General features: G+C 40.1%; 2 protein-coding genes and 1 long non-coding RNA gene across 6 annotated transcripts in view; 1 reads left to right on the top strand and 2 right to left on the bottom strand.

Annotated features, from left to right (window-relative positions):
- Positions 1 to 1314: 1314 nt before the first annotated feature.
- On the bottom strand, positions 1315 to 5160 carry PHLDA1 (pleckstrin homology like domain family A member 1). The gene has a single exon (XM_031589691.2). It carries the CDS (start codon positions 5068 to 5070, stop codon positions 4594 to 4596), a length of 477 nt encoding a protein of 158 aa, XP_031445551.1. The 5' UTR covers positions 5071 to 5160; the 3' UTR covers positions 1315 to 4593.
- Positions 5161 to 5361: 201 nt separating this feature from the next.
- On the top strand, positions 5362 to 7833 carry LOC149919517 (uncharacterized). The gene is made up of 3 exons (XR_016465968.1): positions 5362 to 5655; positions 7080 to 7189; positions 7751 to 7833. It is a non-coding gene; the product is annotated as an uncharacterized LOC149919517 (long non-coding RNA).
- A 260-nt stretch (positions 7834 to 8093) lies between these two features.
- Positions 8094 to 22503, bottom strand: part of NAP1L1 (nucleosome assembly protein 1 like 1) — a 32376-nt gene continuing 17966 nt past the window's right edge. For 2 of the 4 annotated variants that reach the window (XM_031589688.2, XM_090138969.1), the window contains exons 5-15: positions 20753 to 20894; positions 20247 to 20327; positions 19875 to 20003; positions 19295 to 19366; positions 18508 to 18647; positions 17119 to 17264; positions 16987 to 17006; positions 16227 to 16349; positions 15253 to 15285; positions 14829 to 14879; positions 12379 to 13101 (exon numbers count right to left, since the gene is read on the bottom strand). In XM_031589688.2, the coding sequence (XP_031445548.1) occupies positions 13066 to 13101; positions 14829 to 14879; positions 15253 to 15285; positions 16227 to 16349; positions 16987 to 17006; positions 17119 to 17264; positions 18508 to 18647; positions 19295 to 19366; positions 19875 to 20003; positions 20247 to 20327; positions 20753 to 20894 (973 nt within the window). In that variant the 3' untranslated portion in view covers positions 12379 to 13065. Of the gene's footprint in view, positions 12204 to 12378; positions 13102 to 14828; positions 14880 to 15252; positions 15286 to 16226; positions 16350 to 16986; positions 17007 to 17118; positions 17265 to 18507; positions 18648 to 19294; positions 19367 to 19874; positions 20004 to 20246; positions 20328 to 20752; positions 20895 to 22503 lie in introns of those variants that run through there. The other 2 variants (XM_090138964.1, XM_031589690.2) reach the window with 2 other exon arrangements.

The raw sequence follows: 22503 nt of genomic DNA on the forward strand, positions 1-22503 counted from the left end.
ACAAATTTTAATTGCTAAGCCTTGAAACTTATAAATCAATGCAGATTTCGTTCTATTTTGCTTTTGGATCAGAAAAAAAAGCCTTGAGAAAACCTTTTCAAAACAATATTCTCCAGTAGGAAAATAATGGCCCCTTTTCTAGGTCTACTGCACGCGTACAATGAAAGTGTGGGCAACCTTACTTCACATCATTTTAGTCACAACTTCAAACGGAGAAATGCATCTTCTATACCCCTTTGTAAAGGCATCATCATTGATGCAGGAACAGGAATTGTGTCAAATAATGAAATTCTTGTTCCACTGTATTTATATCCTTTTAGAGATGCTTATTTATTGTTGTTAAAAGCTCATAAGGGACACCTTTAAAAGCTACAGTGGGCACTTGAGTAGGCAGTAAAGCCAGAGATACTTAACTGCAAGCTTTTCAAAGCTGCTGTGAGGTGTGTTTGTGAGGGTTTTATTCTTCAATATTTGATGCATAAGCAATACCTGAAGTTAATATACCTATAGTTCAGATGTTTACTAAGGAAAAAGAGAATCTTCTCATTACAGTAACCTTCTTATGGCAGAGGCTGCTGACACATATCCGGGGAAGGCAAGCAGTACCAGTGAGCCCAGATCTACGTGCTCAATGGATAACTGAAACTAATATGCTTTCAGATAAGGCTCAGAAACCAACACCTGTTGCAATTCAAACATACCTCATGGGAGTCTGAGGCATCAGAACAGCCACAGTCCTGCAGAGAGCCCGAAGTAGCAGCAGCCACCCCATATTTTTCTCTTTGTACCTCATTTCTTTTCACACAAAGCTGTAAGAAAATGTGTCACTGGTAGGAAGGTACACCCAAAGTTGGAAGCGGTCTTCTGGATTACTTTCAGGTTACTTCATATTCAATCACAACACTTCAGATGCATAAGGAAAGGGCAACACAGCACATGTAATGCTTCACTTTAGATTCCTGCTGTCCTATGAGGTGAGGCACTCATGGCTTAAGATTACGAGCCCCAGGACTGTGTCCTTAAGGTCTGTTGTGTGTGGATCGACTTTGAAGCCAAGTAGACAGTGCATTACTTAAATTGGTGGGACTGGGTGTGGGTGATCACATCTCACAGGAGGAAGCAAGTGGAGGGCTCAGAGCCTCATAACTGAGCTATAGCGGCTAAATGGGTCTTTTCAGATCTCTTCACAGGTTTTTAACACAGGTTAAAAGCATTCCTTTTAGGCCCCAGGACACAAGAAAAGCTTAGATCAGACCTTATTCATTTTTAAGCGAGAAAACAGCCCAAACAACCACCGGTCCAACACAGAGAGAGTTCTTTCAATAGATACCTCTTTATTTGAAATGGAATGCATCTTGAAAAATATGAAAAATAAATCACATCTCTCAGAAATCATTTATGAGTCATATTTACACACAAGTTTTTTGATGACGCTGACATTTCTGCTCACAATAGGTTATGCCAGAAAACATTTGGTACATCGCCGCAGCTATAACCCAGAAGCTGGCATGTGCATACCACGAGCCATAAGAGAGGAATTACTTCAGGATGTCACAAGGACCACATCCATTCAATCGTTCTTTTCCCTCCCAATTTCTGTATTTTCTCGGCACAAAACAGGCACCACAGCTTGAATTTTCTTGTTGAATCTTGCCCCTCAGACACTCTTTTCTTTTTTAAAGACATACAGTTTCAACCTTCTGATTGACAATTGTCAACAATTTCGCTACCCATACCAAGCATTCTCCCATTCATGTTTTACTAGCATTGTTGTTTAAACTCTGAGAAATTTACATCAACCATACAGTGTTTGTGTGCGTTTGTTTGTTTTCTTTTTTGTAACGGGATAATGACTCCTTTTCTGGCAAAGAATCTTCAGGGATGGCTATTAGAGCCTTTTCCTACCAGGCATGACAGACAGTACTTAATCATGCAGCTCCAATGAAGACTGTGCAGTGGAACAGAGGGAAGCCAAAAAAGCAAAACTATCTCACTGCATAACATCAAACCAGTTTCTGGGTCTAAAATGGCTATCAGCCATGGACACTGGGGAATTTAGAGCATGAGAAAGCGATGGGGCTGACGACGTCAGACCATGCAGCCTCCTTAATGCTGACACGGCCCAAGCCACATGGTGCAGCTGTCCCCAGGGGACCTTGGCTGATCTGCTTCCCTTTGGTTTGCAGCAGGAGTGGAGTTACCAGGAGACACTGGGTGTCCTTGGCCCATTGGTTCATGCTGAGACACAGGCACAGCCCGAGGTGGGTGCTGTGATGTGGCTGTCTGACTCTGGCATTTCACGAAGGCAATGCAGTGGGCAATGGTAACAGGCAAAAGTTTGTCAGTGAACTCAGCGGTCCAAATGGCTTTTGGAGAGCATCCTTCAAAACAACTTAAAACAGGAAGCCTGAGGTGAAATACAACATTGACCTTGAACCATCAACCTCGACATTTTCAATTTCCTTCGCTTTTTCAACCTTCAGTTTCAATTACATCACTGAAATGGTCATCTTTTGTTTTCAAACTACAAACATCTCCAGAAGAGCAGTGAAATTTCAGCTTCACAGCAGATCTATGGACTTCGGTGGAACTCTGACGTTCTATGTTCACACAGAATATGGCTACCTGCCTCCGCCAGAGAAACGTGCATGTCTCTGATCACGCAGGAACGTTTTTCATCACGTACATTTATTCTTCAGGAGGCTAACACACTTTAGTAGGTGAGCTACCAGCGATATGTCTATCTGGAAAGGTGAATTAGTTGCTCAGTACACCGTAATTAATGACTGAAGAGAGGAGCCAAATTACAAATTACAGCCTATTTTTAAGTCTCTGACTAGCTCATTAGAGAATCCCCTCGCAGCTCTAACATCCAAGCATTAGCAGAACGATAATGGCAGATGTACAGAGATGTGGAAATTGGCTATTGTGATTGCCAAGACAGCGATTCTAATCCTAGAAGATGCAGGGCACCTTCATCTTCAATTAGTCCCCAAGTGACAGCTCTGTTAGGACAGCTGTAACCTGCCCCCCCAGCTTGGCCATAGTGTTTTCAAGGCCAGCGCAGAGCCAAGCACAGAGGAGCGGCCGCAGAGGAGTGGGCAGGACTCAGCACCAGGTCTGTGTGTCCGGGGTGCAACCCACACACCTGCAGCAAGGGGTGGAAGAGGAGAACAATATGAGATCACCATTTGCTCCATACGGGGCTGAGCTGGAGCTGAGGGTGCGCATTGGGCTCTAAAGGACCACTTTGTGCAGCAGCGCATTCTGATTTCTCCATCAGTGTCAGCTTTGAGCTTTACCTTTAAGAGCTTAGAGAACAGCCTGCACCATGAGGCTGCAGGGTTTTAGAGACAGACCACGTCTCAGTTACACAAGCAGAGAAGTCCTGGATGCATGGCTTCAAGAGATCTTGTTTACGTTCACCACGCTCATAAAGGGGCTCACTGCTGTTCTCCTCACACATCAGTTCCCACCAACAGCTCTGAGCCCATGACAAGGCCGGGCTGTGCTGCTCCCCGCTCCCCAGCTCAGTCCAGTTCTGCACAGCACCCAGGGCCGGCAGCTCCCCACAGCCAGCTGCCAACAGACCCTATGGGATGCACCTTTGTTCTCCAACTTCATGGCTTTGTCAGCGCTTATTAGAGGCAGGTCACACGCCTCAAAATACCAATAGAGAAACTTTCACTTTACAGAACAGTGACCAAAATAATCCATTTGATCACTACGACATATAGAGGATGAATTTTAAACTAGGGGCTGCTTTAACGCAAGACATTGAAACACTGCCATGAGAATCCAACCAAGGTGGTGAGCCTGCAGCACACTCAGACGGAGCCCCAAGAGCTAAGGAACGCTCCTAACACTCCCCAACAGCCTCAGAGCCAGGTAGAGCCCGGCTGTGACCCCACACCACAGAGATGGGGCTGGGCCCCCTGGCTCACACACCCATCAGATGGGTTTCACCTCCTGGCAACCACCACCCGTGACTCTTATTGAATTACTGAGCGTGTACAGAACGTTGTCGTTGGCCACCGCACGTTTATATGTTTTGAAAGAGAATTGTTAAATCCTAATTTTTCTTCTCATCGGAGAGAAGAGTTTCCACTCGCAGCACGGGTTCCAGCCACGTTCCAACCACGCGCTGCATGCCCCCATGTTTGTGGAATACAGTGTATCAGGGGCACAAATGAAGAACTCTTTCAACCAAATTGCGTGTGGCCAAACCACACAGAGCTTTCCTTAGGCAGCCAGCACATATACATCGTTCTTTCCTTTGCTTTTTGGCTACGGCCTACATTCAGAAATGCCTTGCAAACGAGCCTCGGAAAAACAAACAAACAAAACAAAACAAAAAAAACCCCACAACCTAATAAATAAAACACATTAAAATAAAGTTACAGTACATCACGTCTCCCCGAAGTCCCGTCACACCCGAGGCTCCGTCCCGAGGTCCATAAATAAAAGGGCTGAAACGCTTCGGGGCCGCGTCCGGCTCCGTCCCCAGGCGCTGCGCTCGGTCCCGCCGCGGTCGCTGCCCCGCGCAGTGCGGCGCGGCAGCGCGGAGCGGATCGGGGCGCCGTGCCGCCGGCGCTAGGCGGAGTTGGAGGCGCTGCGGAGGCGCGGGCCGTGGGGCTGCTGCGCCAGGTGCTGCTGCTTCTGGCGGGTGGAGCGCACGGCCAGGATGGCCTGGCGGTTCTTGTACTGCACCATCTGCAGCGTGATCGCCGCGTTCCAGCCCTGCTCCTGCGCGCACCGAAAGTCGATCTCCTTGCCCTCGGCCATCACCACCGTGAAGTACACGTACTTGCCCTTCCGCTCCACGCAGTCCACCGTCTTCATGTTGGAGAAGTGTAGCTCCTTAATCTTGGCCGTGGGTTCGGTGCTCGGCGCTGCGGGCGGCGGCTGCTGCTGCTGCGGCGGCGGCGGCGGGGCCGGCTGCTTGGGGGGCGCGAGGAGCAGCCCCTCCTCGGTGAGGATGCAGCGCTTCTTCTTCCAGAGCTGCAGCAGCCCGTCGCTCCGCTTCTCCAGAACGCCCTCCTTCACCGCCTTACAGCCGCCCTCCAGCATCCTCGCGGCCGGCGGCCCGCGGGGGCAGCGCTCGGGGCGCAGCCGGCACCAGCCCAGCACCCTCCGCCCGGCGCCGGCCCCGAGGCGCAGCGCCCCGGCCCGCAGCGAGCGCAGCGGCGGCCGCCCGTGGCGCGGCGTGGCGGGAGCGCTGCCGGAGCGGAGCGGAGCCGAGCTGTGGCGGAGGGCTTCTCCCGCCCCTCGGCTTTTGAGCGCGCCTTTCCCACCCCAGAGTGACACCCAGCGGAAAAGGCGGCCCCGCCGGCAGCGGAGGAGCCCGGCACCGCCCCGACCCGCAGCCGCCGCCCGGGAGTCCCGAGCCCGGCCGTACCGCCCTGCAGTGACAGCGGCTCCGCGGCTGCCGGCTGAGGGCGACGGACGAGCCCGGCCCCGGGGGAGCGGTACGGCTGCCCACCGCCGCGGGCGGGCGGCGCTGATTGGAAGCCAGGAGCAGCGGCGCCGGCGGCTCGCAGCACCGCAGCACTTACAGCCTCCGTGACTGTTCGACAAAGCGGAGCCTCGCACACAGCCGTTACCGTTGTTTTAGTGACAAGCTGATCTCGGGGCGGGAGAAGCAGCTTACAGCAGGTACGTAGGATGTAGGATATATATGATTTACAGTACATGCACGCATCCCTCCCGCTGCCCCCAACTAGGGGCAAACTTCGACAACAGACAACAAGTCCGAATTCACAAAGAGAAGATTCTTTTTTCTGATTGTTGTTACCACAGATCTTCATAGTGGTTCGATTGCCTTTCGGTTCCTTGAAACCATGTGAGTAGAAAAGCCAAGTGACCTACAGCAAGCGGTGACCTATTTTAAAAGCCTGTGGTATCAAGCATAAATTAAAAGCTATGTAAATTAAAGTTAATTAACGTTAGTTGACAGCGCCACCATAAACTGAATGCTGGAAATGGTGTGTTACTGAACATAAGGTCATTAAAATAATATACAAAAGCAACAATAAACACTCCCTCCTCTCACTGATTTTAGCAGGCAGAAAGCAAGTCCCATATAGCACAGGTCAGTAGGAGCACATTAGAAAAAAACTCACTATTAATGATTGTTTTAATGGAGTTTCTCTCTGATAAAGCTCTTTAAAGTTTTCTTCTGCGTATCTTGCAAATTACAGTCATTTCCTCTCGAAGTTCCAAGTCAATTTTGATAAATTGCTGAGAGGTAAACGATTAAGGTAGTGAAAGGAATTAAAACCAACTCTTCTAGCTGTTTTTATCTTTCCTGTGGTAACTAGGAAGAAAGTCAAGTCAGGAACAAAGGTAACATACTGGCCCCAATTCGAACAAGGGGTGTGTACTGTAAAGGTCTGCCTAACTGGACAACAGTGCTTCCTCCTTGCAGCTCAGTCTGCACACTAAAAAATGGAATTCATCCTCACAACCACCTTGTGGTTATTGTAATGGAGGCACATACATGGTAAGAAGAACCAAACATCATTTGCAATTGTCTCAGTCTGCAGCTCATTGCCACCTGAACCCAAATGCCCCAACCAAGGATCTGCACTTTCAGCTCCTGCTGCTCACACACACTCACAGCCTGCATGGAGCAAGAGCTTCCAGGCTTCTCATGTGCTTTGCATCTACTTTTCTCCTGACTGTCACATGAACATGGACTTAGTTTTGAAACTATCAAAGCTTAACATACATCAGTCTTATGTCAAGTTAAAACGTATTCATCTACATCAAATATAAAGGCACGGGACATTGAACTAAACCCATAAAGCACAAGCTCCTAACAATTCCCCTATACATTTCTGGTTGCTGCTCCATTACTACAAGTGATGGTCATTTGCTTCCTAGCAAATGCCCAAGCCAGTAGTATAGAAACTAGAGCCAGAGCCCTACATATTATTTCTGCAGCAGGCATTCAGGAACTTTTCCTCCCCTGCAACACTGCACCATAGTATTTAAGTACGTTAACACAATCTCTCTCATTTTTATGTGAGCAGTATCATTTGTTCTCAGTGCCAGTAGTAATCTGTAATTAATTAAAGGAGAAAAAATTGAGATGGATGAAGAAGGCTGAAGAATTTCATCAACTGTGTAGGAGAAGGGGACTATGTTCATTCCACCTCCATGATATAAAGTTCTCAGTTCCACTGCGGTAAGTGATGAGTGTCAGCTTTTTAACCCAGCTCTAAACACTGATGGACATACTCTGCTCATGTAGAGACTCACAACCATTTATTCCTGGTGAAATTCATCTCAGCATGTGGATCAGAAGTAAACATGCAAAACATCCATTTCAAGTTGTATTCTCTATGCCAACAAATGTTAACAGCCATTTTAAATACACTACATTTGACCAAAAACACCAGAGCAGTCAGAACTTAAGGGACTTGGGTTGGAGGAAACACTGACAGAGTTCCATGGCAAAAAGAACACAATATCCCAGTTTTATTGTGCAGAATTTACCAAAGGATAACAAATGTCTTTTTCCTACATGGAATTCAAAACAGATCTTCCTGAAATGCTGTTTCTTATAACTCCTGTTTTGAAAACCCACATTCAACATGGTTAAACCCACTAAACATCCCACTGAGGTTTTGATTTTCTTTTCTTTAAACATGTTTTCAAACCATTGCAATCATATTATATGTTTCAGATCTGCTAGCTTTCCTTAAGTTCCACTAAATTCTATGTTTGTTCTGCATCTGTTCCCCAGTTAGAGAAAATTCTTCCGGAACAGCTGATGCACAGATGCCTCCTACTGTCAAACCTGAAGTACTACCATCTGAAGGAAGGAAAAAATAAAAAATAAAAATTAAAAAAAAAAATCAACAAAGGAAACAAGCCACTTTTCCTTGAAAGAATCTACATGTAAGATCCACTTATTCCTGATTGTTTCTTTGTTAACATACAAGGTTAAGCAGTGGTAACAGGGATGCTTGGCTGTTAGGTATACTTGGTCTTCTGCATCATAAACTTCCTGGCTTAAAGGCTCAAGCAGAATAAATTGTGTCTGTAAACTTTAATGACTCTTGCTGTAATTATTCTTTAAAGCATGGTTGTTTTTTTTTTTTTTTTTTTAAACCCTCAGGCAAGATAAAAACTGTTTTGGGAAGTTACTGTGAAAGACTAAGCAGCCTGTAATTTTAGTGTTCTCCTGGATAACAGAACTGCAGACAGCAGCAGCACTGTATCAACTGTCAACTCTTAATTTTGGAAGGATGTTGAATGTACATGGAGTGATAACCCTCAACATCATCCCTTTATTACAGAGAAGTAAATAGCTACAGCAGCAAAAAGGGAAACTAAAAGAAGCATGAGCCAGACACTGCTAAATGGAAGGAAGACAGAATAGCCTACTGTTGAGAAACACATGGCAGATGCAAGTGTTGCGGTACGCCACTAAAACAATTAGACAATAAGTGGTTACTGAGCATTTTTTCTGACCTTTACCATCTCCAAGTTATTTTCCAGGAACTTCCTGCTGACAGAACACTTGAAGCACTGAGTGTGGAATCTGGTGGCAGTCTCTTATAAATTCCATCTCACTGATACCTGTGCATGCCTTAGAAAGTTCACAAACTGATAAAACATTGACCAAAACTATTAACTGTATTGCCCCAGGCCTTCACATTCCCTACAAGCCATAGCAGTATCTAAACACAGACCACCAGCACTGCAGCTGCTCAGGCCTGACTTTTCCAGAGCCCCTTCCAATCCATAGTCAGCTGTCTTCCAAACATGTCACAAAGTGGTAAAGTACATATTATAGAGCAAAACCAGACTGTAAGAGGTTTAAGAGACATGAAGATTCTCAGATTTGAGCACCAAGTTCAAGTAAAATGTGTTGTGCATTTAGAACATAAAGTCTGCTTTTCATCAACACTAGGATTAAACATCAAGCTTGGTTGTATAGTTGCAACACTTACTTGAACATACAAAAGTACATCAAACAACAGCTAAATAAGGAAGAAGCAGAGGGGACCACTCTTCCCATCTCAGCACACCATAGTTAGGTATTTAGTTTAGATACTTATTAAAACAAAAAAGCTCTTCTACCAAACCCTTACACGCTCTATGCACACCCACTTTTAGTATACACTAAGCAGATATAAATGCAGAACAGCTTTATCTTTTGCTTGGTGTGCTCCATGCTGCCTGCGCTGCTTGTTCTAGTTTTCCTGCAAGAGCTGAAGGATGCAGGCTACATGCAGAAGGCTAACATATTCAACAGAACATTTAATAAGTGATAATTTGGAAGCTATCACTTGATTTGGCTATGCAGACAAGCTTCCAATTCTTGATCTGAGAGGGCATGAAAATGGGACTTCCCACTCCAACAAATGGATTTATTTGCTTCAGATAAGCTTTAGAAAGTAGAAGTAACTACTTTGACTGCTTGAAAATTTGAGAATCTGTGCATCATAAACACAACTGAGCAGATCAGAAGTGAAAGTGAAGGCTGGGTGAGTAGCAACCATTTAACTAGACTGTACAAGAAAAGATTTTCACGGGATTGTACCCTAACTGAAAGCACAGAATGAAGCAGGAATTGCTGTAGAACTAAATCCATTTCTTCAGAAGCATGCACAACTCAAATTCCAACCAGCTGGCCATCAAAGCCATCATATATAGAAATGTCTTCATTAGCAAAGTGCCCAATGCATACCAAGTACAGCATTTTTGTCACTGAGAAGAACACACTGCAATTCTCCCATCTAGCACAAGGTATCTGAGAAACAACCATTGCACAGACATTTCTGAATAGAAAAATTACTGTTAGACAAACTGATGATTAGCTCTCACGCTCTACTAATTTATGAACAAAGCCTACAACAATGGGACTTAATAGAGAGAAAGTTTAAATATCAGCTTGAAGGCAAAGATGAATACGTTACATTCCCACAGTTTCTTACATTCTGCTGTGGTTTTTTCACTTAGCAATTAAAACCTTAAAAAGTTAAGCTACTTGCTACATAGCTTGGGAACCACTGGTTCCAATAATCCAATTAAGAAATTTAAGCTTATCAAGGTAGTTATAGAAAAGTTCAGTATGAGAAGTCAGATCTTTCAGTGTTCACGATCTAACTTACAGTTGCCAGAAGCGTAGAAATAATGAGCAGCAGCCTGCTTAGTGACCAGAACTGGACAGAAAACCCTCATTTAAGTTCTAGTGTACTATTTCAACAACTCTTCAAGAAATTCAATTTCTGGTGACACATTTTCCTAATCTGAAATAGGTAACGATAATTCCTGAAATACTAAATAAATAGATTCTCTACAGCTGGTATAAAATCACAGGAAGTGACAAGAATGAGTCACAATGCTCAAATCATTGCAAAAAGCATAACGTTCCTGCTCCATTCTGCCTTTCAGAACTGCTAAACAGGAGCATTGTTGATCATGAAACTGTGTGAAGCATCAAAACAGTTATTAAACCAATACCTCAGGGACTGGCACCTCAACTTGAGCCCAAGAACTACCTAGTCAGTTTAGAGAGCAACTTACCAAAATCTGCCCAGACACACATTCATAGTTCTGGATTTTGCAATTCATGGATGATCTTTAAAATTTATCAACTCCTCTTTTCAAATATTGTATCACATTGCATAAGATATCAAATAAGAAAGCAATTTAAATACAAGCTACATTTCATAAGAACAGCTTGAAGTGTGCTGGAGGACTTCCTACAGCACTTTCTTCATCTGGGAGACTGTTGCCAGATACTGTTAGAAAAATGGACTAGATTTAAGTAAGGACTTCAGATGTTTAGGTCCAGAAGTATGAATCCCAAAGCCCTTCCTTAGTAACTGCTAAATATCAGTTTGGTCTCTGCATACCCTGAAGTTCAAGTTGAAACAAACAGTACTTGGTTTTCACTTGATCCTGGGAGACATTCAAAGAGACAAAGATAGCCAAGTGAAACACCTGGCAGCACTAGTGTCTCAAAGGATAAGCACATTCTATCAGAATTAATATTATCACAAGACTACAACCACATCTACTTTAAGACACAACTACTAGAGATAGTGCTGTTCACCTCCTGTTATTATATTTTTCTATACTATGATGTATACGTTATCAGAAAAACATTTAAAAGCACAGCTTTCACATTTGTTTTCTATACAGTTATAGATGACAAGAGTTCCTTTTCCCATAGGTATCTGGTGAGGAGAAAGGAGAAAGATGACATCTGACAAGGACTCTGTAATTAATCACTATATTCAAGACACCAAGGAATAAAATTAAAAAAAAAAAAAAAAACAGTTTTGAGCACACTAGACCATCCTCATTTCAGAGGGGCTGAGGATTAAGAAGAGCACTTGGGATAAGCTTCATTACATATTACCTATCCTCTAAGCAAGAAACTTGCAAGATTAACGTGGCCTCCACAACCTCATTCTGACATAGCAGTTTGCCTCTTGCTTGCCCTGCTCTTTTCAGTCCCATAACTCTTTATGCCTACCTCATTATATTAGTGGCAAAGAGTAGCTACTGTAAAAACACATCCACAGCTAGCTGGACTCTTCTTCACTGTCCTGAGGATCTCCCCATTCCTCAAAAAGTTATCTGCATACTTATTTAGGTCAGAACTTCTACAGTTATGTAATGAACAAGAATCTAGAGTACATTAGTGTCCTATTGACTGGGAACAACTTGCATGAAAGATATCAGTTCATAATCTCCTCAATCTGAACGCATTCAAATTCACAATGAGAACACCTAGAGACAAAACTAATGAGACAGGTCTAGCACATGGTTCAGCTGACAGAGAGCATCCAGTATAGACAACAAATGAATCAAATCATGCAAACAAACATAGTGAATAGAACATTAGGTGAGGAAGGAAGAATTCCTTGGGGTTTGTTTCCTCCTCTTTAGATGCTTAACACCACGTTCAAATTAAAATACAGCCAGATGTTTAGCAGTCTCTTAGGTTACAAAGTAGATTTTGTTCAGGACAACGTAGCTCTGTCTATGCAGACTGGAAATCCACACTACTTTCTTCACTCCAGATTTCACACCAATATTCCAATTCTCTATTGGAATCAGGCATGGCAATATCCAAGTTCTTCAGATCTAGCCCCACTTCTAAAAACAATTGTCTTCTCAAAATGGCAGTGTTGACCAACCATTGAAACATGTAGCTCAGATTCACAGGTATCACACTGCAATTAAAAGATATGGATCAAAATCTATCCAAACTACTGTTTTTAGATGCTATAGAACTTACTTTTCAATAATTTCCCAGTTTCTGTTTTAGCATAGTGAACTAACTGCAGCATGAGATGCACCTTATCAGTTTACACATGCAGATACACACCATAATAAAACAAGACTAGCTTCTGAAAATACTAGGTTTTATTCACACCCCGTGGTAAACAATAACCTTAATATGATGGCTAGGTTTCTTTTGTAGATCACTATGTCACATAAAATACAAAACCCATAGCATAAACAAGCTGACAGTTATGAATGTTTAATGTGGTCTCATTGGAAATTAAACAAGTTATACTAGTCTTCTCAAGTAGTCAAATTCAAAACGCATCATCATCTCCTAGTTAGTACAAGTCACTGCCATTTCTATAACAAAGTAATGAAGGCACAGCTAGTGCAAGCAGACTTAAACCCGTTCAGACTACTGGGCTGAAAAATACTTTGGTTGGTTCTTCAGGAGAGAGCTTTCTCTAAACAAATATTGGTCTCGGTTAACAGTTCTGATAATCTTCACAGCTGCAGTCTAATAGCTACATGACAAAGACTTCACAAGAACCAAACTATGTAGCAATGAATTAACATTCATGCTTTAGGGGATTTACTGCATTCTACATATTGGCAGAAAATTATACTGTTAAAATGTTAGGTAGATTGAACCTACATTTTAAACTGGTTCTTATGTGTTTGATTCCATTTTTTAACAAATTGGTTACTTAATTCTACCAAGATACAAAACATAAGGCTGTAAGTAACTAATAGTTGTGTTTAGGCTATTACAGTGCAGGTAATCCTCAAGGCCACATACACACTGCTTCACTGCTGCTTGCATTCTGCTGGGTTTTGATCCTTCTGTTGAGGAAAAAAAAAAAAAAGAGAGATATCAGCTCACAGATATCAATACTTCAGGAATTATTCAAATTGTTAACATAATTCGTCATCACCTTCCAGCAGTCAGGTTTTTTTGCATCTCTTCAACTGAGCTAACTGTCCAGTATCACTAATGCCTTTATATGTAGTAACATTCACGTTTTTTTGTGTACATGCATTGAAAATAAAAATCTGTTCAGAATCAGGTGTGATGGTATACTCTGAATGACACCAAAACTAGACAAAGGAGAAGAGCAATAATAAGTTGTATCAAACACTGGCACAGAGACATCCACACCTTCTAAACAGTTTGAAACAAAAAAACCACAGCCTTCATTTTGATTGACAAGGGCACAGCCTTACTTCAGAACCAACATATAGCATTGCAATGAAACAAAAATCAAGGTATGTTCTTAACACTCTGGAAAGATTTTTTGAAATAAATCATAGTTGCTAGAAAATTTCCCAGTAGATATTTCAAACTCTTCTGTACTGAAGCAGGCAATAAACAATACCTCACAGTAACATGGGAATTTATGGAAAAGGCTTTTGAGGGTGAAGAGTTGCAAGTTTTGCTCCATTACTTTTTGTTGATAGCTATTCTCAGACAGCAGTGCTTTCATAAACTCATCTAGTTTTCAGTCTGTAATTAACTTATAATTATCTATTCTTTTCAAAACACTATAGTACCACTACTGTCTACCTCTCTAGAAGCCTACAGAAGTTCTCTCTGAAACTGAGCATACAATCTTGCCCTTAGTCATATTACAAAAACAATTGAAGTGTTGGAAATCAGAAGCCCAATTTGCAGCTGTTTCATTTTGATTCCAAAACTTCCTTGAACTGGAATACTCTACTGCAGGTGAAACACCCCCAAATCACACATTGTTATTAGTAGTTCCATAGCCCACATCTTTTCCAGTACACTGCTAGAATTATGGTGGTACTACTTTTAGATCAAAACATTCCTACTGAAAAATATACTGCCTCCAGATTCAAAATGGGAAGGATATTTTGTAGCACACTTTCAACTTAGACAGCTTGACTTTCTGACTATAGCTTTCCCTCAGCCATCAGGTGCTTTCAGCTGGTTAAGGATGTCTTTCCCTCAGCTAAGAGAAAGCTAAGAATTTAGTTGCTCATAATCTCTTTTCCAGTGAACTGAGCTTAGCTCATTTACTCTGACCATTAAACATGAAACAAAGCTGCACATTGCTCTTAGTTGCCCACATTCAAGTGCTTGGTTATAGACGCATTCCTGAAGTTTTGCATCTGCTGCCTCAAGAAACAGAGGCTCGCTATCATCTCCCTTGAAAACAAACAAAAAAACAAAACCCACTCCAGCACAGTACAACAACCAGATTGTGGCAAGTTCCCCATACCTGAGCGTTTATTACTTGTACTCTTCTGATTACTAGTATGGGACACTTACATCACTGAACTAAACCAGAAATCTGCTCCAAGACAAGCTGACAAAAAAAGGAGCTTTCAAACTAGAGCTTGTCACTTCCACAAAAAGTTTCTTAGTTTCTTACAAAAAAAGAAGTTGCCTTACACGTGTTAGACCATCAGAACTGGAACCAAAACAGCCTCAGCCAAAAAACACTTATTGTATTAAATGTTTCAAATAAAACTTGATGTTTAGCCTTCACAAAATAATAAGAATATGAATGCATATGCACACTTGAAACATTCTTTGAATTTCTTACTTTTGGGTCAAAATCAGGATCATTTTCTTCATCTGCTTCTTCTTCCCCCTCCTGAAAGAAAACAGTTGCTTATATTTCACTAGCTTATCCACATTCAGCTTCCCAAACCATTCTCAAGAACTCTGATAAAGTTCTACTCTGAAATACTTTCACTATCACTTCAATTTATGCATATTGTATTAGTAGGCCCTCTACAAAGCACTTTTTTTTTTTTTAACATCAGTTGCAATTTGATTTGTAGTATTATTTTTGTTGTTGTTTTCTTTGTAATTAAATATTCACCCTGGATCACACACTGTTGCATCTTGCATTCATAAGCATAACTTAAACTTGCTTTCACAGGATTTAAAAAAAAATAATGGAACTTATTCTACACAGACTACAGGAGGAATACTATTTAAATCAAAGCAATTTGTCAACTTACCTCATCATCTGCCTCTTCACCTTCTTCATCATACTGGGAAAGAAAGAAATAGTTTTGACTCTCATAAACGTAATCATTACAGACATCAGTTCATGTAAGGTAACTTAAGTTGATGCCAGAAACCATACACACGGTACTATGCTTTAAGAGAACATCCTATATTTAACTGATTAGAAATAGCTTTATGAATCAGGATGAATAACATTCAATCTCAAACTATGCTCTAGCAGAGAACACTTCCTGCCTTGCATTCCTTACGTGCAACACTGGAAGAGATTATTAAACTCTGTCCAACAAAGTGTCTTGAACTATAAAGCAGTCCATACAGTCACTCCCATCTTCTACCCATCAACGGCCACAGTACTGGACTAAAGGTTACCATTCTAAATTCTAAAAATTCAGCACAATGGTGGACCTAGCTTAGCTAAATCAACTCAATAGATTCAGTAAATTTATCAAGTTCTTAGGTTTTGTGGTTTGTTTTTCAGCTTTAGCTTCTTTAATGCATTGAATTCAAGCTTATGATGAAGAACCTGCTTTGAAAACAAAATTTGCTCTCATTTTCTAAAAAGAGCTCTCCTGAAAGCCTGAAGCTCAAGAACTTAGAAGCCATGTAAGTATAATAAACAGGCTGACCAGTTACATAAGTAGACTAATTTGTTCTCTGGCAGCTCATTTTTCTATCCAAGTATTGCGTACCTCACTCTAGGAATGACTTGTACACAAACTTTTATTCAGACATCACTCTAAGTGTGCATCTGTTAGTGCTTTTGCCACAGAACTCTGAATTCAGTTGGAAGATTAATTACCTTCATGCTGTTCCTTATTTAACATCCTAGGAAGTCCATCTGGAACTAAAGTAGATACCTCCCATTCTAAGGATACTAACAGTAACTATAGGAGTCAGAAGTTCACAAAAAACTTTAAGCAACATTATATAGAGACTTTTAGCACTTCAAAAGAACATTACTTACATCATCATCATCATCTTCAATAGCTTCTCCTGTGAAGTACAATACTGATCGGGGGACAATACGCTCACGTAAGAAATGACCTATCTCAAAGTCTGCAGCAAGGATTGCCTCAGCATCATCATCCTGCATAAAACAATTTTATGTTCTAAATCATAAGTTGATAACTACATTTGACAGCAAAACACAAGTTGCACAAATTTTGATGCGGACAGATTTACACAAATCTCCATCTCATGAGTTTTCGGTTCAGGGCAATTTTAGAATTGAGATTGTGAGATCAAGTTTTATACTTCAAGCATTTACACACATTACGGAGTTCAGAGTTTGCTGCTTCAGCAAACTTAACCATACAAAGCCCTGGAGTTTAAGTTTCCTTCTTCCTCTACATAATAACCTAAACCATTTTTCTACTTAAATGTAATATCACCCCTAGATTTTCAGTTTGCATGCACAGCATTAAGAACTAAATACTAACCAGGTGAAACTAAGTATCTTCATGACTCTCATTGATCACCCCAATGTAAAGCACTTGCACACCTAAAAAATGTTCTCTGCTACAATAAGCTGTTAAAGTGAAATTAACTGGACTTCATCGTTCTAACAAAGAAAAACTATTTATCTATTTATCACAAATGTTCCCAAGTTAAGTTAAAACTGAAACAATTTAAATTCTTAAACAAATCTCAGAAAGCACACTGTATATAACTGCCTTTCACTGGTGATTCCCTCACCGCAAAACCGTTCTGGTAAGACAACTTACCAGGTCTCCACTTTCAGGAACTGTGAGAAAAAAAAGAAGAAAAAGAAAATAAGTGAATGAATTATACACGACATTTAAAGTTAATGTAAATACACAAATATATATATATATATATATATATTTTTTTTTTACCTTCAGGAGGACTAAAGAAGTTAAAGAAGGAGTCATTGGAAACAGTTTTTGTCACTGTTCTAACTGTTCCACGACCCTTGTGTTTCTGCTTCTTTTTAATTGTTTTCAAAGTAACATTCTTGCCTTTTTTCCAGTCTATTTGGCAGCTGGGGAAGAAAGAAAAAAAAGGTTGTAGCTTAGAACATCTCCACTTTCTACCAATACTTTCAGAAACTATCACAGCTTTAAGGAATACACTGAACATGAAATATCAAGGTTATTTGCTGTTTACAGAGAAAAAAAATCATCCCCACAGGCATGACTGACACAATGTATTCTGAGGAAATGTAAATGAAGTCCCAAAAATAAGGCTGAAGAAGTTTCTTGACTAGATCCTTTACAGATTCAAAGGAAAGAGGAGAGTTGTTTAAGGATAAGAAGTTGCTGTCTTAACATTCCCAGTCACTGCTTTGCATAAATCATTTTCAGAAAGGCAGAGTCATCTCACGGGGATCTCTGCCAGGAGATATGCTTTTCAATAACAGTCTGAATTATGGGAGACAATACAGTTTGATCAAATGTACTCAAGCTGACTAATTCCTACAGGACATTTGTAGCAAGATATTACATTAAGTGACTGGGAAATGGAGGGGCAAGCATCACTCAGGATAAGTAAGAGCACAGTAGTGTATGGGTAAAACCAGCCCAAAGTGACAGTGAGATACTCTAGTTGTTACTGCTCAGAAGAGTGTTCACAATGGATGTGTACAGAACAGATTAAATAATCTAAGGAATTATGCCTAATTTAGAACAGAAGAGACCATCAAATGTGGCATCTTCAAAATCATGAGAAAATTGGAGAAAATAAGACTGTTGTCTGCTTCTCAAGTACATTAATTGAAAGCTGCTCATGGAGGCAAACATTCAACTATTATAAACCGGACAACAGCAATACTTCTCAAAAAATCTACATGCCAGAAATACAAAAGGTTTCCAAAATATAATCAAACAAGATTTTTAAAAAGCTATCAAGGCCCACTAAAAGGATACTATCCAGCTTCCAATTCAGCTTCAGTTGTTGCAGAACACAATTTGCAAAGAGTATTAAATTTAACTGTATGTATATATAGATACTATTTAAGTAAGTACAAATTGCATCAATGTTTAGATTACACTATATAGTTTTTTCGTGCTTATATATTAAACAATAAAAAACTGAAAGTAACACTAGACAGATACATGAGGAATGGAGTCTTAGATGTTTCAAACTAATAGGAAGTTATAAGATGGCAGTTTCCAATAAGTTTTAACTTCAAATTTGAGCTCAGCTATTTAAAAGTTACTAGGTAACTAAAAGCTTACACTTGGATAATAAGGAAGAAACAGTTATGGCTATTCATTAGCACTTACCCTGTACAACCCATGATTTCTGGTCCATCAAAGGAAAAGGGATCAGAATCATCTGGCTCTGATCTCATTCTATACGTCTTTGTCAACACTTCATTTGTGAAGTAGTCATTTGGTTCAAAGTGAAATTCTAATGTGAAACTCTTAAGAAAGAATTGCAAAGAGACAACATTAGTAATCTAGCAACACATACCTTTAATTTCTAAATACTTGAAGATCAAAATCAAAAATAAACATTCAAATGAATATGTCCATCTCTACCAACTCTGAAGTGATGCATGCACAACTTATCCTAGAATTTGCTGCCCAAATTGTACAGTAAGTATTCAGATGTTTACACTTACTATGTTGATCTTGTGTCATTGGTTCAAGCAGTAATTAAGAAGTGAGCGCAAGATCTCACATTATGTACAGGTTTCCTGGTGCTATGTTATAGAGATATATATTTTTTTTTTTTATCTTTGCAAGTTATTTGGTCTCTAGAAAGGAAATTGTAGTATATTATAGTAATCATAAAAAAAGTGCCTCAAATTGTCAAACTTCAAAGGTAAAATGAAATAATCAAATATGAAGGTCAAGTTATTAACTCATTAAAATCCAAAGGTTAAGTTTAAATTCATTCATATGGCACTTCAGGATTAGTCTTTGTACAGTTTTTCAGGGGACAAGAAGCTAGCTACATATTTCTCAGGATTGCCGTAAGACAACTGCTTATTACAGACCATGTTGTTGATATACAAATACAAGCCTTAAGATAATGCAGAACTCTTGTTTAGTAGGTTAAACTAACCATAGGCTGTCCAACTTCTGAGAATTTCACTTTTATATCTTTTAAGTGTTTCAGGATAGGTTCATCGTGTTCCTGTAAATAGAAAAGTCAACAAAACATGAGATTAAATTGTACACAGATTTAAGACACGGCAGAGATGAAAAGGTTATTTCACTCATATATTTAGAACCAGTGAATCTCAACAAGAATCTTGTCCAAGCATTGAAACATTTTTTTCCATGAACATGACCAGCAGATGGCAACAACAGCAGCTCAGTTTTCACTGCAGCTCACAGCTTAAATCTCATGCAAACTAAAAACAAATTTTAGCAATAGTACATATTTCATGCAAACATTCCTATGTATCTTACTAATGGACTTTCTATGCAAAGTTATAACTTCAACAAATAAGAACAAAATAAGAAGACATTTCAGAGTACCCTCTGCTCTGAGTTGAATAAGTGACCAGATGACATCCAAGTACTGGCTCAATTTTTACTCTCCAGAAGACAAGTACCATAAGTGTTTCTTCTCCTTCCTTGTAGAGCACACTTGCATTAAATACTAAAGCAACATCAAAGCAGCCTGGACTACTACCTACCTGAACCATATCACTGAGCAAGTCCACGTTCTTGAATACTGTCAGCCAAAATTCAGGAATTCCTTTGGGGTCTTCCTTTTCTTCATCTTTTTTTTCTTCTTCAAGCTTGGCTTTCTCTTTCATTTCCTCCTTGATAGAATAAAAATGTTAGTTTTCCTAAACTTTAAAAACCATCCTCCATCATGTATGTTAACTGTCTTTAGCTGATAATAGTACACATGAAGTTTCACACAGATTATTTAAGGATGCAGTTAATAATATGCAGTCAATCGTTACAAAAATTCTCCTTTTGAGAAAAAATGTATTTACTCTATTGAATCTAGTTTCATGCTAAAGGTGCAGATATTGATGAGAATTAATTATGATACTCACTGAAATTTCTTCTTCGGCATCTGCTTTCCATTCACATTCTTCCTCTGTAGGTTCATAGATTGCATTGATGATCTCACTTCGCTGAAAAATGGAACCAAGGATACTTTCATATGTTCTAGTTATTGCAATTAGCAGTACTCTAACCAATAAACTGCTGATTCTAGTCTCACATAAAGCATTAACTACTTAACCAAATGCTTTCTTTTTGCTCTAGAAAGACAGAGCAGTTACCAATGTTCAATACACTAAAGAACCAACATCACCTAACATCTGCTCAGTTAACACAATGAGGCCTAATATACTAAAGTGACTTTGTTAACCATGGAACAGACAATCTTCCTCCTTATTCTTAGCTGATATTCACATGCATGGTGAAATAGTGTCAATTCAGTTTAATAGGCACATTGGAGGCCAAGGTAATTCAGAACATACATAAGCTTTCAAGTTTATATTCCCTTTTGGTTTAGCTAAAGCTTTTAAGTACGAATCAGACAAGCATTAAATACCTTATCAAATAAGGGCTGATAGAGAGCAGCATATTTTCTTTCCAGCTCATGAACTTCCTCATAGAACTTTGCTTCTATCTGTGCACACTGAACTTGAAGATTCTTGAGAGCATTCACACGTCTTTTAACAACTTTAGGCAAGCTGAAAAATACAATGACAGAACTGTTACAAACACTGCATTCTATGCACATATTGACCTCTCCATAACCAGCTCCCTTCTCCATGTACCAAAAAACAGATTTCACACTACTTTACATACTAGAAAACAGAGGAAAAAAATACACATAGGAATTCCAATTCCAGGATATCCAAATAAAGATTGTAACCTCTACTAGAGAATCGAAATCTTCCACAAGTGCCAGAAAGCTTTTTTTCCCCTCAAGTCTGTGCCAACTAGTTCAAGTTTCAGAACTTGTACACCCACTACACTGGTAAATTCCATACTTAAAAAAAAAAGTTTCAGGAAAAAAGCAGCTAATGCAAAACAAATCCAAAACGGCAAAAGAGATCATGAAATCTGAACCAGACTACCATAAGTACAATAGTGGCAAATAAAACTCGTTGTTCTGAATACAAGTCACTAGCAAATGTTACAATCACACTAGAATCCAACATCCAGCTCACAGCTGAGGAGAATGCTACTCCAGGAAAGAAAACTTCATTAAAAATCATTGTACCCAGGTGAAGGTAAAAAAAAGTGAGCTATTGGAGAGCAGCCAAACAATTTGCAGACTTTAAGCCCAAACAGATAGATAGATCTTTTCCTGGAACATGTTTAGCTTCTCTGCCAGCTTGTGCACTATGCACTAGTTCTTTAAGAGTCCACACAATCATCTTTTAGGATCCCAGATCCCTTCTGACTTCTGTGCCACCTCAATGGTGAGACTATTTTTTTTTTTTTTAACAAACAAACTTAAAACAACATTTGGCAAGACAAATATGAGGTCCCTGTAAAGCATGCTTAGATCAGCATGCATATGTTAAGGAAGCACAGATTCAAGTTATACATTTTTCAGCTATTTTTCTACTGTAAGTTTGGCAAGCACTTGGTATAATGGCAAAGCTGCAATGCTTTGCAAGAAAAAGCACTACGGGACTTGGAATACATGAAGAAATGGTACAGTATCTTAGAGAACAGCTGACAGGGAAAATGCCAAGTAAATTCATGTTATGACTTCCGTTCACTTCTTACATCTAGGACCTGAAAGATTAGTAGAGATGAATTAACATCTGTCAGAAAAACAATGTAATACATATAGAAAGCCTTATTGTACAGCATATAGAACACAGTGTAAAGAACCTGTGTACTCCTTTGACTCCATGCTCTTCCTGGACCTGTAAAATTATTAGGGTAGACTATTAGTTGCCTGTACTTTTCTTCTATGCTACTGCCTGTAATAAAGGAAAGTGGTAGGAGTGGCAGGAACAAATCCTGCTATTCAGTAGCCATCTCAGTTAACATCAATAGTGACACAGGATCCTATCAGTCAGATAGTTCTGTACTTTACAACTCATGTGTGGTGAAAAGTTCACACAATTAAAAATTACATGGAGAAGCTAGATAAATCTGTTAGAGCAGATGCATTAGTAAGCAACAGATTGTTTCAAATTTTGATGCATAAGGAGTCTACATTAAGTATTGATACAACATACCCAATTTGTTGTTAAAGCATGACCACAAGTGACCATGTACTTGTCCATGTTTCAAATTAAGGCAAAACTGAGAACACATTCTAGGAAAAATGTCTGT

Source organism: Phasianus colchicus, chromosome 1 (assembly GCF_987193195.1).
Source record: "Phasianus colchicus chromosome 1, bPhaCol1.hap1.1, whole genome shotgun sequence".
Lineage (NCBI taxonomy): Eukaryota > Metazoa > Chordata > Aves > Galliformes > Phasianidae > Phasianus > Phasianus colchicus.

Coding starts and splice junctions, on each gene's coding strand:
- PHLDA1 (XM_031589691.2), bottom strand. CDS start 5,070: ATGCTGGAGGGCGGCTGTAAGGCGGTGAAGGAGGGCGTTCTGGAGAAG.